This window comes from Pteropus medius, unplaced genomic scaffold, assembly GCF_902729225.1.
Source record: "Pteropus medius unplaced genomic scaffold, Ma_sr-lr_union100, whole genome shotgun sequence".
Taxonomy (NCBI): Eukaryota; Metazoa; Chordata; class Mammalia; order Chiroptera; family Pteropodidae; genus Pteropus; species Pteropus medius.
Window position 1 is genome coordinate 2,475,640 of NW_024346065.1, and position 17,023 is coordinate 2,492,662.

At 34.2% G+C, this 17,023-nt stretch overlaps 1 protein-coding gene across 18 annotated transcripts in view; it reads left to right on the forward strand.

Moving 5' to 3' along the window:
• Positions 1-17,023, forward strand: part of RAD51B (RAD51 paralog B) — a 482,184-nt gene that overhangs the window by 8,909 nt on the left and 456,252 nt on the right. For 14 of the 18 annotated variants that reach the window (XM_039875321.1, XM_039875325.1, XM_039875328.1 and 11 more), the window contains exons 4-6: positions 425-541; positions 9,666-9,767; positions 12,852-12,988. In XM_039875321.1, the coding sequence (XP_039731255.1) occupies positions 425-541; positions 9,666-9,767; positions 12,852-12,988 (356 nt within the window). The remainder of the gene's footprint in view (positions 1-424; positions 542-9,665; positions 9,768-12,851; positions 12,989-17,023) is intronic. The other 4 variants (XM_039875326.1, XM_039875332.1, XM_039875327.1 and 1 more) reach the window with 1 other exon arrangement.

Below are 17,023 nucleotides of genomic sequence, written 5' to 3' on the forward strand. Positions count from 1 at the left end.
TGTATATTCTGTCTCTTCGGCAGGAACATGCACATTTCCTTTACCTGTCTAACAGCTATTTCAAATTTTAGCTCAGACATCCATCTCTTCGATGAAGCTTTATTGAATCACAAAATCCAGATCAGGCATGTTGTCTGTGTCTTACTTTCTCTATCACATCTCTTATTAATTGCATAGTAATTGCCCAATTTCTAGTCCTAATGGTAGACTATAACTACTGTGAAGGCAGGGGCTGTCTGTTAAATCATATTCTTATAATCTAGCTCAGTCACTGGCACAGAGTAAATATTTGTTGAACAAATAAATAACAGAGGAGACAAAAAATGGAATTGGGTTCCAGCTGCTAAAATTTGAGGTATGGAGTTGGTTTATGTTTTTGAATACATAAGGAGGTTCAAAAGAACTTAATCTTTTTCTTGTTCAGGCTTATGGGATGAAGACACAAAGATCTACGGCTCTCTTGCCAGCATTCTTATCTACAACCCTTTCTGCTTTGGATGAAGCCCTGCGTGGTGGTGTGGCTTGTGGATCCCTCACAGAGGTAAAGGAGACATTTTCCAAACCTTCCTGTCACCTTCAGAGACAGGGGAAAAAGTTTAGTTAAAAAATATATATTTCATGAATATTAGTTAAATTACAACCACCTCAAGGGCATGATTCTCTACCTAGTACAGTTGCTCTGCAAAAAGATGTTTAAAAAAATCCTTGCTGACTGGTCTGCTTAGGTTGCTGTTTTTTTGAATAAACTTAGAATGCTATGAATAATACGAAATGATATGAAACAATTTGGGAGAATTAAAAAAAGATTACTACTTAGTGTAATAGGGAGGATAATTTGAAATTTTATTAACGTGGGCAAATTGTAATATTAAACTGAAGTGAGCTATTTTTATTTCTTATGTAGATTAAACTTGATTTTAGGAAGTAATAGATATTAGTTATATATATTGTTGCATAACAGATTACCCCAAAATTGAGTGGCTTAAAACAATAATAAACAGATATTAATTTTGTTCTTTTGGGAATGGCTTAGATTGGTGATATTGGCAAGCGTGCAATATCTGAGGGCTTGGTGGGGCTGGAGGACATGACTGGCAGATTGGTGCCGGTTGTTGAGGAGGTCACAGTTCCTCCCCAAGCAGGTTCTTCAAAGCTACTTGAGTCTCCTCATGACATGATGGTTGATTTTCCCCCAGTGAGTAATCCCAAAAAAGGCAAGATGAAAGTGGCGATGCCTTTGATGATTTGGCTGTGGAAGTTACACATCATTACTTCTGTCACATTCTCTTCATTAGAAGAGAGTCATTAAGTCCAGCCCATGTTCATGGAGAGGAAAATTAGGCTCTGTGCTTTGAAAGAAATGTCAAGAATTTGAGGACATTTAAAAATCACCACAGTTCTTTTTTTGAAAACTACATTAGTGTGCTTACTGGTCCAGATGTGGTGACTCAATAGACTATATTTACCAGTACACTCCTGTGGAACTTCTTGCCTGAGAGTTCCAGGGCCATGGATACTTTAAATAAACTTCTACATAAGAACAAATTCTTAGGTCCCGATAGTCATAAATTTAACTGTAGATTTTTTTCCTTGAAGATCTAAAATTCTATTTTAGATGCTAAACCTTATCTTATTTCCTGTCTTTCAGGAAAGATTAAAAAATGTGTATGTTTCAAGAAAGATTTAAAAATGTCTGGTAGTTGCTTATAGATAGATAGTTGGTAAACGAATGAATGAGTGAATTAATCTTAAAAAAGAAAAAATTAGAACCTGCTGTTGCAGTGTACTGCCACCAGATGGTGCCAGGATTCTATTTTGTGTATTTTTGGGGGGATCTAGTGATCTACAGTCAAACTTATTTAAATAGCAAAATATTGAACTCATGGAAAATTAACCAACAACTTCTTATTTTTTAAGTTTTAGAATAATTTCCAATACTTTTTTACTTAGTTTTTATCAACTCTTTCTGAATCCAAGCAGTAGTTACAAGCCATTTATTTGTTTTGTCATGATCTACTTACTTACTTGGCTGAGTTAGAGTACAAACACCATGACTGCTTTTTAGTGGCAAGATCTCTATTTTCTGTTTCAGCTACAGGTAGCCTCTTCAATATTTTTGAGATTTTTCAGCTAAATACAGGGGTATTTCTGTTTTTTTTTTTTTTATGAAAAAATAAAATTTTAGTATTTATTTTATTTATACAAGATTCAATAGATGCTGTATGTGTAAGTTGCGAACTCTTAGGAGCTATGACCTAACATAAGAACTAGAACAATACCAAAACCATTGAAACTAACTGTGGATTCCTGATCCTATCTTTGGCCTTCTGTTGGGAGGTAACCTCCATCCTGAATTTCTACCATTCCTCTACTTTTTTCCTCATAGTTTCCTATAGTTCCCTATACCTGTAGTTTTTCTTTACTGCCTATATACATAGGAGATATGACATTTTATTTAGTTTTGCTTATTTTTGAGCTCAATTAAATCACATCTGTGATTAAATCAGCTCTCTTCTATGAATTGCTTTTTTCACTTAGTATTGTTTTCTAAGATTTATCCATGTTGTTGCAGGTAGCAAAAATATCATTCACTTTCACTGCTGTATCATATTCCATTCTGAAATCATGCCACGTTTCATTTATCCCTTCCCCTGTAAGTGAACATTCGGGTTGCTTCCAGTTTCCTTCTAATGAAAACAAGTTCTGTGAAAACAGTTCCCCATGTCTCCTGGATCATGGGTACAGGTTTTTTTTTTAGGTCAGGAGTTGGCAAACTACTGCCCAGGGGTCAAATCTGTCTCACTGCCTGTTTTTGTAAATAAGTTTTTAATGTAGCAGCAGCTATGCTCATTTGTTTACATGTTGTCTGTGGCTGTTCTTGTGATACAAAGCAGAGTTAAGTTAGTGTGACAGACACATGGTCTACAATCTAGCTCTTCTATCTAGAGTATCTATTTTGGAGTGATTTGCTGGTTGTAGGGCATGCGCGTGGGTAACTTTGCAGAATTAGGACAAATTGCTTTCTGAGTGGTTTTGCCTATTTATATTCCTGTGAGTGATGTGCAGGAATTTTTCTTGCTTCATGTCTTTTTGCCTTGGTATTATCAGGTTTCTTAATTTCCGATCTCAGTTTTCATTTTCCTAATTACTAATGAGCTTCGATATCTTTTAATAAATCAGTTGGCTATTTTAAAAAATAATTTTACTAAAGTACCATTTAAATACGATAAAATTCAATCATTGTAACCATATTAACTGTAGAATTCAATTATGTTAGTAAATTTATAGTAAATCATAACCACAATCCAGTTTTAGAACATCTCTGTCATCCTAAAATGTTGCTTGGTGCCCATTTATAGTTAATCTCCACTCCTGTCCTTAGCCCTAGGCACCACTGATAAACTTTGTCTCTAAATTTGCCTTTTCTAAAAATTTCATACAAATAGAAGCATATACTATATAGTCTTTCACATAGCATGATGTTTTTGAAGTTCATCACTGTTGTTGCAATATTTGTAGTTTGTTCCTTTTAGTTGTTGAATAGTATTCCATTGTTTGGCTATAGGACATTTTGTTTACCCATTTTAATTGATGGACACTTGGATTGTCTCCAGTTATTGTCTTTCAGGAATAACGCTACTGGGAACGTTCAAGGACATGCATCTCTTGGTTAGATTCCTAGGAGTCGATGGTTAGATTGTATGATAGGCATATGTTTATATTTAAGATTAAACTGTCAGACTTTTTTAAAGTGGCTGCACCCTTTGCATTCTCACCAGCAATACATGATGGTTTGTTTCTCCATATCCTAACCAAGACTTAGTATTATCTTTTTGATTTTAGCTATTCTAGTGGGTGTGCATTGGTATTTCATTGTGGTTTTAATTTGCATTTCTCTGATGACTAATGATTTTGAACACTTATTCATGTGCTTATTAGCCATTTGTATATTTAGGGAAATGTCTGTTTAAACCTTTCGCCTATTTTTTAATGGGTTGTTTTGTTGTTACTGAGTTGTAAAAGTTCTTTACATATACCGAATACAAGTCCTTTATTGGATATAAAGATTTGCAGTTATATTCTTCTAATCTGTGGCTTGTGCCTTTATTTTTTTAATGGTAGTTTTGAACTTTTTAATTTTGGTGTTGTCCAATCTATCAATTTTTCTTTTATAGATTGTGCTTTTGGTGTAATCTCCACGAATTCTTTGTCCAGCCAGGGACATAGAAATTTTTTGCTATGTTTTCTTTTAGAGTTTTATAGTTTTAGGTTTTACATTTAGTCTGTGGTCTATTTTGAGTTAATTTTTGTGTGATCTATTTTGAGTTAAGTGGTAGAATGAATTGTGGAATATTTTTTTTTATTTATATTCTAATAGTTTGTGTAATATTAGAATCATTTGTTTCTTGAAAATTTGGTAGAACTTGCCTGAAAAATTGTTTGATCTTGGTATTTTCCTTGTGGGAAGATTAAAAAAATGAAATCAATTCTTTTAATGATTATAGGACTATTCAGGTTTTGTCTTTCTTCTTGAATAGTTTTGGTGAATGATATTTTTAGGAATTTGCCCATTTTCTGTAACTTTTCAAATTTATTTTCATAAAGTTATTTTCCTTTAAATATGGTTTTATATGTGGTTTTATCCCATATAGTCTTTTCAAAGAGCTATACTTTTTGTTGTTGTTCTTTGTTGGTCTTCTCTATCTTTTATCTCCTACTTCAGTGATTTCTATTATTTTCTTATTCTATTTAATTGAATTTTTTCTGGGATTATTATATTTTTCCCTAACTTCTTTTTTTAAAAATTTATTTATTTAAATTAGTTTCAAGTATACAGTACATTGGTTAGACATCTATATAGTTCATCAAACGATCCCAATTGCTCCCTCCCTCAGCCCTCCACCTAGCCATCATATTAATGCTAACTGCATTCCCTCTGCGGTGCTCCCCATCCGCATGACCAACTATCAACTACTAATTTGTACTTCTTTAACCCTTCATCCCATTCTCCCAGCCCCGCAACGCCCCTTCACTCTGTCTATCACCAAATTGTCCACTATATTTGTGAGTCCTAACTTCTTAAATTGCACATTTAATCAATATGTTTTCAGTTTTTCTTCTTTTTATGCTGAGCTTGTAAGGCTATGAATTTCCATTGCTGCATTCTTTTTGCATGTGAAGTATTTTCATTTTCATTTAGTTCTAATGGTATTTTAAAATTTCATTATCATCGCTTCTTTAACTTATGAGTTATTTGAAATTTCTGAATATCTAAATTATTTAATTAAAGAATTATCTTTTTAAGTTTTAATTAGATTGTTAACCTAATTGCATTTTGGTCAGAAAATTGCATGATATTGATTCTCTGAAATTTTCTGAGACTTGTTTTAAGGTTTATTATGTGATCAACTTTTGTAAATATTCCACATATTCTTGAGAAGAATGATTACTCTTTAATAATTGAGTGCTTTGCACATGACCATTAAATTAAGCTTGTATTTGGTTTGTCCATATTTTCTTTATTTTTACTGACTTTTTTTTTCTCATCCTGACCTAGTAGTAATCATAGAACGTTGTTAAAATAGTTCATTATGTTGCCAAGTTGAAAAGTTTACTTGTAGTTTGATTTTTTTACTTTATATATTTTGAGCCTATTTTAATCACACTTAAATTAACACATTTAGAATTGTCATATATTCCTGGAGAACTGAACCATGTACTGTGGTTCTTCTATGTAGCATTTGTCATTAAAATTTTGCTGTTTTTGTGATTAGCTAATATATGTCTTCCCCACTGGAGAATAAATTTCAAGTAGGCAGAGATTATGTTTTTTTCTTCTTATTACATCTACAGTATTAACACATGTAGAAGGCACTTAATAAATATTAGTTGAGCAAATGAATTTGTTTTTATTTATTTATTAATTTTTGTACTTATATAGTGCTTGTTTATTCTAATGGTTTGATTCCTGCTGCCTTTTGTACACTTTCCCCTTTGATCATAGAAAGCCAAACTATAGGAACTTTTAACGTTATTGCTAATCCAGGGTACAGTGTTTATTTTCATTCGTACGCATTTGTTTTTTCAAAGCATCAAAGTAGTACGTTTAAGGAATATAATTTTTCTACTTAATTGATTTTTATTAATGAACATAAGTGATTCTTTTACTTTAGGAGTTTTTTTAATGTGTTTTTAAAGTTGTATATTTTTAATGTCTACATATCTATATCTACATATTTATATATTATTTTGTCATATATTACTGTTTAAGAAATCATTCCAAAACTTAGTGGCTAAAACAACAGTAAATAATATCTCAGACAGTTTCTGTGAGTCAGGAATTCAGGTGCAGCTCAGCTAAGAGTTTCTGGTCACAGTCTCTCAAGAGATTACAGTCAAGATGTTGGCTGAGGCTGAATACTGCAGTCATCTGAATTGAAAACTTGACTGGAACTGGGGGATATGCTTTAAAGATGGCTTACTTATGTGGCTGGGAAATTGGTCTTGGCTTTCTGCAGGAGAACTCAGTTATTGGCCACACGGACCTCTTGAGTGTCTTCATTACATGGCAGCTGACTTTCCCTAGAGTAAGGGAACTGAGAGAACAAAGTAGAAATGGCAAATGTTTTTATGACCTAGCCTTGGGGATTGAATACCATTACTTCCGCTGGATCTTGTGATTCACACAGACATACCTGATACTGTGCAGGAGGGGGCTCCACCAGGGTATAAATACCACCAAAGTGAGGGTCACTAGGTCTTTTTAGAGGCTGGCTATCACTGTATATATGTGTGAGTTTATTGTGTATGTATGCGTGTGTGTGTGTATGCAGGCGTGTGTAATTTATTACCTCTCCAGTCCCAGAGACTCTATGATAGACAGAATTTCTAAAATATCCTCCCAAAGATGTTCTGCTGTAATCCTTGGATTCTCTGAATATGATGGGCCATCACTTCCATGGTTATGGTATATTATACGGCACCATTGACTTTAAAATAGGGAAATTATCCCAATCTAATTCCATGAGCCCTTCAAAACAGTGGGCTTTCTCTGGCTAAAGAAGAAGGGGGAACCAGAAAGATTCAAAACATGAGGATTCAAAACATGAAGATGTAAGGGACCATGTGAGAAGGAATGTAAGTGGCCGTTAGGAGCAACAAGTAGCCCTCAGATGACAGCCGAAAAAGAAACAGCTCAGACCCACAACTGCAGAGAAGTGGATTTTGCCAACAACCTGAATGAGCTGGAAAGTCGAAACTCCTCCCAACCTCCAGATAGGAGTCTAGCTCAGCTGACACTTTGATGTTAGCCTCGTGAGACTGAGCTGAGAACCCAGTCAAGCCCATCAGGACTGCTGACCTACAGAACTGTGAGATAATAAACAGGTTTTGTTTTAAGCTGTGAAATTTGTGATAATTTGTTACCTAGCAGTAGAGAGCTAATACAGATATCAGTGGAGGTTACTAAATGATTGCATTGTATGAACTCTGTTTCTGGTTAAAAGGTCAAAACTAGAGTTCTGGATATCAGGTTAGATCTGGTAGAGGTAAGGCCACTAGTTGAATAAACTTAGACTAGGCCCAGAGATGACTGGGGCAGTAAGAATAAATCTGGAAACATTCTACCGTCATTTTTATAGCTACTCTTTCCTGACTCTAGCTTCAGAATCCTCTAATTTATTTATCATCAGTTTTGATTTATGTGAACTTCACTGAATTTGCGTATATTCAGTTACAGCACCAAGATTAAAAGTGGAACTAGAGAAGTGCTACTCATGCCAAAAGCAGAAGCAGCAGAGGAGAAATCAAAGAGAAACCAACTCTGCTGAATCAGTAATGGAAGTGAGCTACAGGGCTTCTTCCCATTCCCTGAGAACGTCAGATTCCTTACTTGCAGAATATATAAGCAGATAATTCTGCATCTGTTATAACTGAATATTGGTAGCAAAGATATGTTTGAAGTTTAAACTTTAGAAGTTTACGTTATGTGGAGTTCAAACCATGTAATGGTAGCCTTCCCCTGTGAGATAATACAGATCAGATCAGTGTTTCTCAATCCTTTTTTCATTATTGCTCCCTAAGGAGCTTTTCAAACTTTTTTTTTCCTTAATCACCCCCCATCCCGGCTTGAGATTTTAATACCACAGATATACTGTAACTCAGTTTATGTACTGTATGTGTATCTGTGCTTTATATATAAAAAAGTAAAATTATTCCCCCTCCCTAATCAAAACCAAGTTTCACCCTTATGGTTAGTATTACCCCTGCTGAAAGTGTATGATTAAGATGCTAATGTGATTAGGTAAAATTAAGATTGTATTTAAAGGGTTCATCAAAAAGGGTATTTTTATTTTGTAATCCGGAGATTACAGGACTAGCGAACTGCCCCCAACTCGAGTCAACAAAAAGAGATGGAACATCTGCATGTCTTAGTTCAAGAGTATCTCTGGAAGAGTAAACCTGGAAGCACTGCCAGATCTTTACATTTGACAGTGATGATTATACCTAGATCCTTGCTCTAAATAATAAGAAACAATGTAGCACATTTGTGCAGTATTCGTACTGAGAGTTATTTCCATGCTTTATTCATGAGTGAGGTGGTTTTGCTTTGAAAGTGACTATCCTACTGTCCCCCAAAAGGATAGAGGCAGGGTGACAAGAGTCCTATTTTTGCATCCTGATTTTTCCTCAGAACAGTTGAATATTATGGCTTTATTTCTTTCTCATTGGCAGAGTTAGCTGTGGACTACAAGATCATAGGATATAATAAGGCGGGGGGTTATAAACTTAAATGCCTACAATGGCCAGGCATGTAATAGAAATGCAGAAACAGTGCAGAATAAGACATAAATAAATGCTTTCTTAGTCAGTTTTGGTTGCTTACACTGCTTATAACAGCAACAGATATTTCTTTTTCTTGCTCATAGATCTATAGATTGGTCAAGGTAGGTCTCATCTTCTTCAAGCTGCAGTCAGGTTCAGTTCAGCTCCATGTACAATAGTGGCAGGGAGAGATTTCTAATTGGAATTCCTTGAATATAATCCACTGACATGATTTGTTTATCCTATTTCATGTTTTGAAAGGCAAGATAATCAGGGTTCTGTCCTAATACAGGAATTTAGTATATGTGATTGATTGGATCATTGCTTCTAATTCATCACTCACTTCCTGATTTAGAAATAAATATCTTTCTCCATAAAGGTTATGTAAGAGTCCTTCATATGTTATATGATTATTATATGAATGACTATGTTTCTTGATACTGTTTGATTTTTATTTTCAACTCTGAAACTTGGGACACTTGTCAGTTCCATGTTCTCCTGCTTCTTTCTGTTCTGTTCCTTTCCCTTCTCTTTTTCTATCCCTTCCCATTTACTTCAAAACCAGCAGTTGTCCGTAGGAAATAAGGTACTGGTGGAGAGAATCCAAGATATAAAAATTTCACATGTTGATGTAAAATGATTTAAGATCGAAACTTCTTTCACAAAGCAAAGTGCTACCTGCTCTGAGATTATTTGCTTTTTGTTTGTTTTAGGATTTAGAGAGTTAGTTATTTTTAAAATGAATTTTGTATATCTAAAGACCTAATCATAATTCTACATAATTGTAGAGCAAATGGAGACAAGTAGTTAGATGCTGAAGCTTCCACATGCTCTTTTCTCAGATCAGAACCAGGCAGTCCTTAAATTGTCTTCTGCAAAGTACTGGTTTGGCTGTTTGCCCCATCCTGTTGGCTCCCACCTCGAATGTGGAGAGAATTAACTTGGTAAGATTTTAGGTCCTAATCAGTCTGGGTTTCATGTTCATCTCAATCATTTAATCTCGTTTATGATTAAAATGACTAGGCTTCGTTTTTACTTTTGTACAATTAGACTTTTTAAACTTGAGAATAATTCTCTTTCTTCTTAACCAATTACTAATATTTACTTCCTTGTTGATATTTGAGTGATCTTCATTTTTGGTTATTTTCTTTCAGTTCTTTTACTTTTCCCAGGCAAGTTGAAACTCAGGCTCTAACTATAAGAAGCTAATTGTATTTTACTGGTGTCTTCTGTGTGTAAATGTTGTATTCACTTTGCATTTCCAAGAAGCAAATAACTTAGACTCTTCTGGTTTGGCATGTTCACTCTTTCTAACCACCACTGGAGCTGAACCTGGGAACTGAACACAACTTGAAATTTTGTGGTTTGGCTGCTAGAATTCGGAGCTGAACTATCTGAGGTTAAAAACTGTTAATGTTGAAATGTTTTAACCCACTAAGTAAACCTGACAAAATGAAATTTAATTTTTATGTAGATGTCAGATATGTGAAAACTGCTTAAGGATGGTACCAATGTTGTCAGTTTTTATAAAAACCTGATTGGTAAAGCGTAGAATTTCTATAGTACTCTGTAGTGAAATGGGGAGTGACTGTGAAATTAATCTGAATCACAATGGCTTCTTTGGTTATCTCACTGCAAAGATTGTAAAAGAGTTGTTGAATTCAAAGATGGGTGAAGCATTTTTTAAATGAAAAGACAAGATACATCTAATTTGCTGACCTTTTTTATATGACAAGTGGCTATGGTGTATGCTTCATAGCAGATTAAAAATTAACCAACCAACCAGTGGAACACTCTTAATCCATCCCGTCAAAGTAAAGGCAATATTTTAATAAGGAGTGAGAAAGCAAATGCCTTTTTAAAGACAGAGATTAAAATATAGAGAGAGTGTTTTTTTAAGTCGCTATTTGGAAATTTTTCTGTTATGTGATTTTCGTTGTCAGAAATATGTGTGTCCAATGAAAACTTTGCTATCTGCACACTTTAAAACTTGTTACAATATTTTCTATACTGTTAAAAACCTTCCAAATAAAGAGTTTTGATTGATTTTTAAATCAATTGTTAAAAAATGTAAAAATATATCTTAATCGACATGAGGGTAGATAGAAATTTATTAGCCAAAATTCAACAAAAACTTTTGCTAACTGATAGACATTATTGAAAAATGAAAATAGTGATTTAGTAAGTACAATAAATAATATATTTCTTAAATTTAATTTCAGTGCTTGCATTTTTGCAATTATCTCTTTCTCAACTGTACAACCATTACAGTTAAGTACTGAAATAAATAGAGCATAGGACCTGACATTTCAGTCACAGAACTGCAAAATATTTAAATCAATATTTAAAAAGTAATATAATTTCACTTATTTTAATTATTATCATTATTTTACTAAAAGTATTAATGTTTTTATGAGAGTGAAAAGATCTATACATCTAAGATATGAAACTCTTAAAATACTTATCTTTTATTCTTTTTTAGCCCTATTTTATTTTATATATGTTTTATACTGTATAGAACATATTAATAAAATAGTATGTATGTAATAAATATGCATTATTGGAAGACCATGCTAAATTTTTTTTGTTTGTTTGTTTTGGCTTATCAGAGTATGTAATCAAAGAAATTTGGAGATTCCTTTTCACTGATCACTCATGATCTGGCAATCTTATTTGTAGTAACAATTGTTTACTCTTAAAGTTTAAATCATTGTTTTAGAGATTACAAATTAGCACATAGTTTCTAACTTGTGAACTTTTGTTTTTTAATGTTGAGCCTTGATAAATGAAGTTTAGGTTTAGTCTAAGTTCCAAAACAGTGGTTCTTGAAAGTGTAGAACAGCATCGGCATCACCTGGGTACTTTTCAGAAATTTGAATTCTCAGGCCACATCTCAGACCAGAGATGCTAGTTAACAAGCTGGCCACGTAATCCTAATGCTCACTCGGTTTTGAGAACCACTGGCCTAAATGATTTAGACTCATGGGTTGTCCCTTCTTCTTTCTACTTCATGATGTATCTGAGACAGTTTCTTCATGCCTGTAGTATATCTCAGTCTTAGCTCAGACTTTTTTCATCTCTTCCAGAGATTTTCTTCTCTCCTCCTTCCCTCTTCTGTTCCCCCTTCCTATTGTGAAAATTGTTCATTAGTGTCATTTTTCACTAAAGGGATAGCGGTTTGGTTCTTAAAATTTGGATGCCAATGTGACAATTAGCATATGTTTAAAGGGGATATTTTTAACATTTTCATATTAATATTTGTTAAGTAATTCCAGGTGGACTTGAATATGCATGTGATTAACTTCCTATTTTCTATCTATACCCTCTTGATTTCACATTTTGTGATCTTGAAATACCTTTCTACCAACTAAAATTTCAAAACATACACTTCAAATTAGTAATCACTTAGATTCAACAATTGTTGAATTTTGTTATATTTGCTTTATTATTGCTCTTTTTACGCACACATACACATGAGCGCACACACACACACCATGTTTTTGCTGAACCATTTGGTACCAAACTATTCATCAGTACCCTTTACCTCTAAATACTTTTAAGAATAAAGGTCAAAGTAGCTCTTAAGAAGACTAGTACAAAATTGTTCTGAAAGGCCAATTCATAGCAAATGCTAAACCAATTATTAAAGCCTCTTAAATATTTTCAAGATCCTTCTATAAATGTCTTAATGAGGAAAAGGTATAGAACTCCAAGTTGTGAATGTATAAAATAAATCCTCCAGCCTTTCTCAACTAAAGTTTTCATCTGAACTACAGAATACAGAGGATGATTTGAATGACTATTTTCTTATTTCTCCCAAGGATGGTACATAACCAGTACCAATCCAGATGCATGGGGGTGAAGTTAATTCATTATAGACAATGAATGTATTAGAATGTTCTCCCTGGGAACCCAGGAACCTAGGTTAGTTGGACTGTGTCTGTGGTAAGTTCCTCAAGGATTTTGCTTTGACTAGCTTGTGATGTTTATACAAATAACTTATTTGTTTATGTCTTTATTTATTTAAGATTACAGGTCCACCAGGTTGTGGAAAAACTCAGTTTTGTATAATGATGAGTGTTTTGGCCACATTACCCACCAACATGGGAGGATTAGAAGGAGCTGTTGTGTACATTGACACCGAATCAGCATTTAGTGCTGAAAGGTAGGGGATTTTTTTATTTTCCATTTTAATACTTTAGTTTTGTAACTTATATATAGCATGTAACATTTTCAAATAGGTTAACGTTTACTTTTTTTTTTTTTTTCCTGAGAACACAGAATGCTGGATACTGTTTTAAGGAACTTTCCTTTTCAAATTGACATAGGAAACAATTTCTTTCTGCCTTTTCTATCCCTTTCTTATTGGTTAAAGTGAGATTCCTGGATAAGCTCTGTTTTGCAGAAAGTCAGGAAGAAAGAAGTTCAAGAAAGAGAGGGAGGAATATAAGTGAAAAATGGGGAAAATTAATAAAGACAGAAGGTAAGCTGCTTTGTAATTAATTTCTAGTTGCAAGTAAAATATTAGTGAATAGAAAAATTGCAGATTTCAAACTTTTTTGATTGAGAAGTATTTCATTCTGATCTTTGAAGTAGTATGGTATTAAATGTAAGAAGCACACTGATAGTAAGTGTATATATGTTTGAAAAGAAAAGATTTCCTTAGTTTGCCAAGGACCTTTAATATTCTATACAGAGGCATTTAGTCACTTGTGTAATACTGTATACTTGAAGATAAGTCTGGTCCCTCTCCTTTCTTGCTTTGTTTGATATTTATAAACAGGAACACATACAGCTGGAGACTGACTCTATTTTGTTCTCTTAGTCAAGGTATGGGATAGGTCTAGTCTTTAGAGTCTTTCTCTCACTATGTCATCATAAATCAGATCTCTCCCTTATTTCTAAGAATACTGTTTAAATCAAATGATACTCCCTGACCAGATAAGTTTCATATGGATTATTTTGCCTAGAGCTTATTTGCTTTCTTCTGCATCTCTTGGTTATCTATTCTTTCTAAGTATATGCCACTGGCTTGTCAGCAATTTGAATTTGTGTTTCATCTTTGTGTCTTCAAAACCAAGTCCAGTTACAGTGTATAAAATTGCTAAGAAAATGTTTGATAAATGAACGAATTGATAGGTGTTACTCTCAGATCATGAAATCCAAATACCATTTTCTATTAAAAGGAATGAGGCTTCTTTGGGGGAAATGGCTGATTCTAGCTTTAGAGCAAGAAATTTTAAATTGAGTGTGAGACATCATATTAGATAGCAGGGAAGTTATCAAAGACTGCTTAAGAAGTGTCAGAAGGACTCAGAAGTCAATCTCTGGAGGCTCCCACTGGCCAAAGATGAAACCAATAGGAATACTAATACAATAGGAATACTAATTAAAACACATGAAATATGTTTAAAATCTATGAGTCTACAATATTAAGAAATGAAAAGCAACTAATTGATCACTCTTGGAGGATTCTGGAGAAGCAACTCATTATTTTGAAATGAGTTTCATTATTTTGAATGAAAAAAAGGAAATCAAACATCTTTTTCTTTTTCCATATGAACTATATTACTGAGTAACATATAGGTCTTTTAATAAAAGCATTCCAGTATAAATGTAGAAGGAATGCTAGAATGTCACCAAATTACAAACTCTAACAATCTAATGGACCTAGGCATTGAATATTGTGATATAATAAGAAATATATATTTTGTCTTTGTCCTGATTCTTGGCAAAATAACTTGTAAAACTTTTGGACTTTGCTGAGTGATAGAAGAGAGAAGAACGGTGTTTGTTATTCATAATTTGCAAGTTTATGCTAGTGAGGTGACTCTTGGTGGCCCTAGATAGCTTTAGATGGGGGTTAGTTGCTAGAGGAATCAATCATGTGATTATAGGTTGGAACTTCTGAGAAGGGGAGAGAGGCAGGAAACTGGTTAGTCACCAATGGCCAGTGGTTTAACCAGTCATGCCTATGTAATGGGGTCTCTATAAAAACCTCTAAATAATGAGATTTGGAGAGCTTCTATGTTGGTGAACACATTGAGGTATTGGTGGTGTGCCTGGAAAGGGCATGGGGGCTCTGCTCCCTCCTCTCCCCAATGCTCAACTCTATGCATGTCTTCCATTTGATTGATCCTGAGTTGTATCCTTTATAATAAACTGGTAATAGTAAGTAAAGTGGCTTCCTGAGTTCTGTCTAACCAATTATTGAACTTGAGGAGGGAGACAAGGGAACCTCTGATTTATAGCCTGTCAAAAGTACCAGAGGCCCAGGTCTTGGGATCGGTGTCTGAAGTGGGGGCAAACTTGTGGGATTGAGTCTTTACTCTACGGGGTCTGAGCTAATTACTGGTAGTTGGTGTTAGAATTGAATCAACTTGTAGGACACCCAGTTGGTGTCCACAGGGAAATGGAGAATTGCTTGGTGTGGAAAACCCACACATTCGATGTCAGAGGTGTTATGAGTAAAAACAGTTCATAAACGTAAAAACGTGCTAGCATCATAAAAAGATATCCAGTCACTGTGGTACCTCCTGATGGAAGAACAATCAAACAAGATGTGATCAAGCTTTCAGATCCAACCACCCGTCTACAACATATACAGAGAAGAGAGGATCATGTTGAGCTATACCAGAGGGATGCAGTCAGCAAAATCCGACCTCTGAGAACTGACAGAACAACGTGCATTCTTTAACAAATAAATCATTAAGATTAAAAAAAGTCTTAGAGGAGGAACTTTTGGATTAAAAGAGACTTAAAGAATGTGTTGCTCTCATCACATTGTACACTTCAAACTTACACAATGTTATACATCAATTATATCTCAATCAAATTGGAGGAAAAAGATGTATTGATCACTTGCAGTATGATGAACTTATTTGGATCTTAAACAAATTAATGGTTTAAAAAAATAGGAGCATAAACATGAGACCACTGGAATATATTTACTACAGCTGGTAATGACATTGGCTCGCTCAGGTTGTCCAAGTGAAAGATACTCTTTAAAATGCCGGTGACTAGCCTTTAACTAACAAGTCAAGTAGGTATTCAATAGCCTATTAGGTAATAAATAGCTAACGTATAAATAGCCCTTACAAAAGTTCAATAGAACTGGCTTAAAGAATTGAAGGACTAAAGTTATTCTAATAACAGAAATTCAGTTAATGTAATTGGATTCCTGCTTTTTTTATACACATATAAAACTGAGTTTGGGATGTCTTTTTAGCGAATAAACTATTGTCTGATTCCATTGTTATCAGTATCACAGTTCAGAGTAGGTTTAAAATCATGAATTGGGTGAAATCCAGCATAAATACAGTAGTAGGTGACCAGTTTACATTTTCCAAATTAATTTGTGGAGGTTTTTTGTTTGTTTTTCTTTGTCTTTGCATATAGCCTTAATTATTTACTTTTTGCATCCTCCGTATTTACTTATTTCCTTCATTATTTCTTCCTGCCTCTGTGAATATTAGTATTTGCATCAGAGGCAGATTGGAAAATGAAGAGGTAAATTTTAGTCCCTTCATTTGAATTATGCTGCATAATTTGTAATGAGCTCTTATGAAGGTCATTTGAGGATAAGGGTTGATATTTATGTTGTTTTTACTTTTCTAGCCTATTTCTAGGCTTGAAAAGTGTGGTCATCAAGCTGCTACACGGAATGCATTTTGAAGTCTGGTGATAGGGTCAGGTGGGATCAAAGTACCAGCATTCTTTTGTATAGATGCCAGGCTTGGCATTCTTACACTGCTTTCTGGAGTTTGTCATGGTGAGTCAGAGAATGGAGCTGGCTCGGTACTGTCTTGTCACATTTCATTTGTGCTATTACAAGACTGCTTGACCCCTATTTGGATTTACTGGGGGAAATTGGTTGATCAGTTGGGAAAGTTTTTTGCTGTAAGTAACTGAATACCCACAGAATAGTGGCTTCAACAAAAAGAGGGTTTTTTTTTTGTTTTTTTTTTTTCACATAACAAGTATATGGTTGCTGTCACTGGTCCTGCTACCAGTGATAAAAGAGAGACTGGTACATTTTTAGGCATCATATCCATTCTGTGCTCAATTCAGTGAGAAGGGAAAGGGCCAGGTATATCTTTTAGCAGGAAAGTATACTTCTTTTTTCAGAGTAGCTGCTTCCTCCCTTTTGCTGATTTCCTTTCTACCCACTGGAATCCTGCAGATTTCTCACTGGGCCACT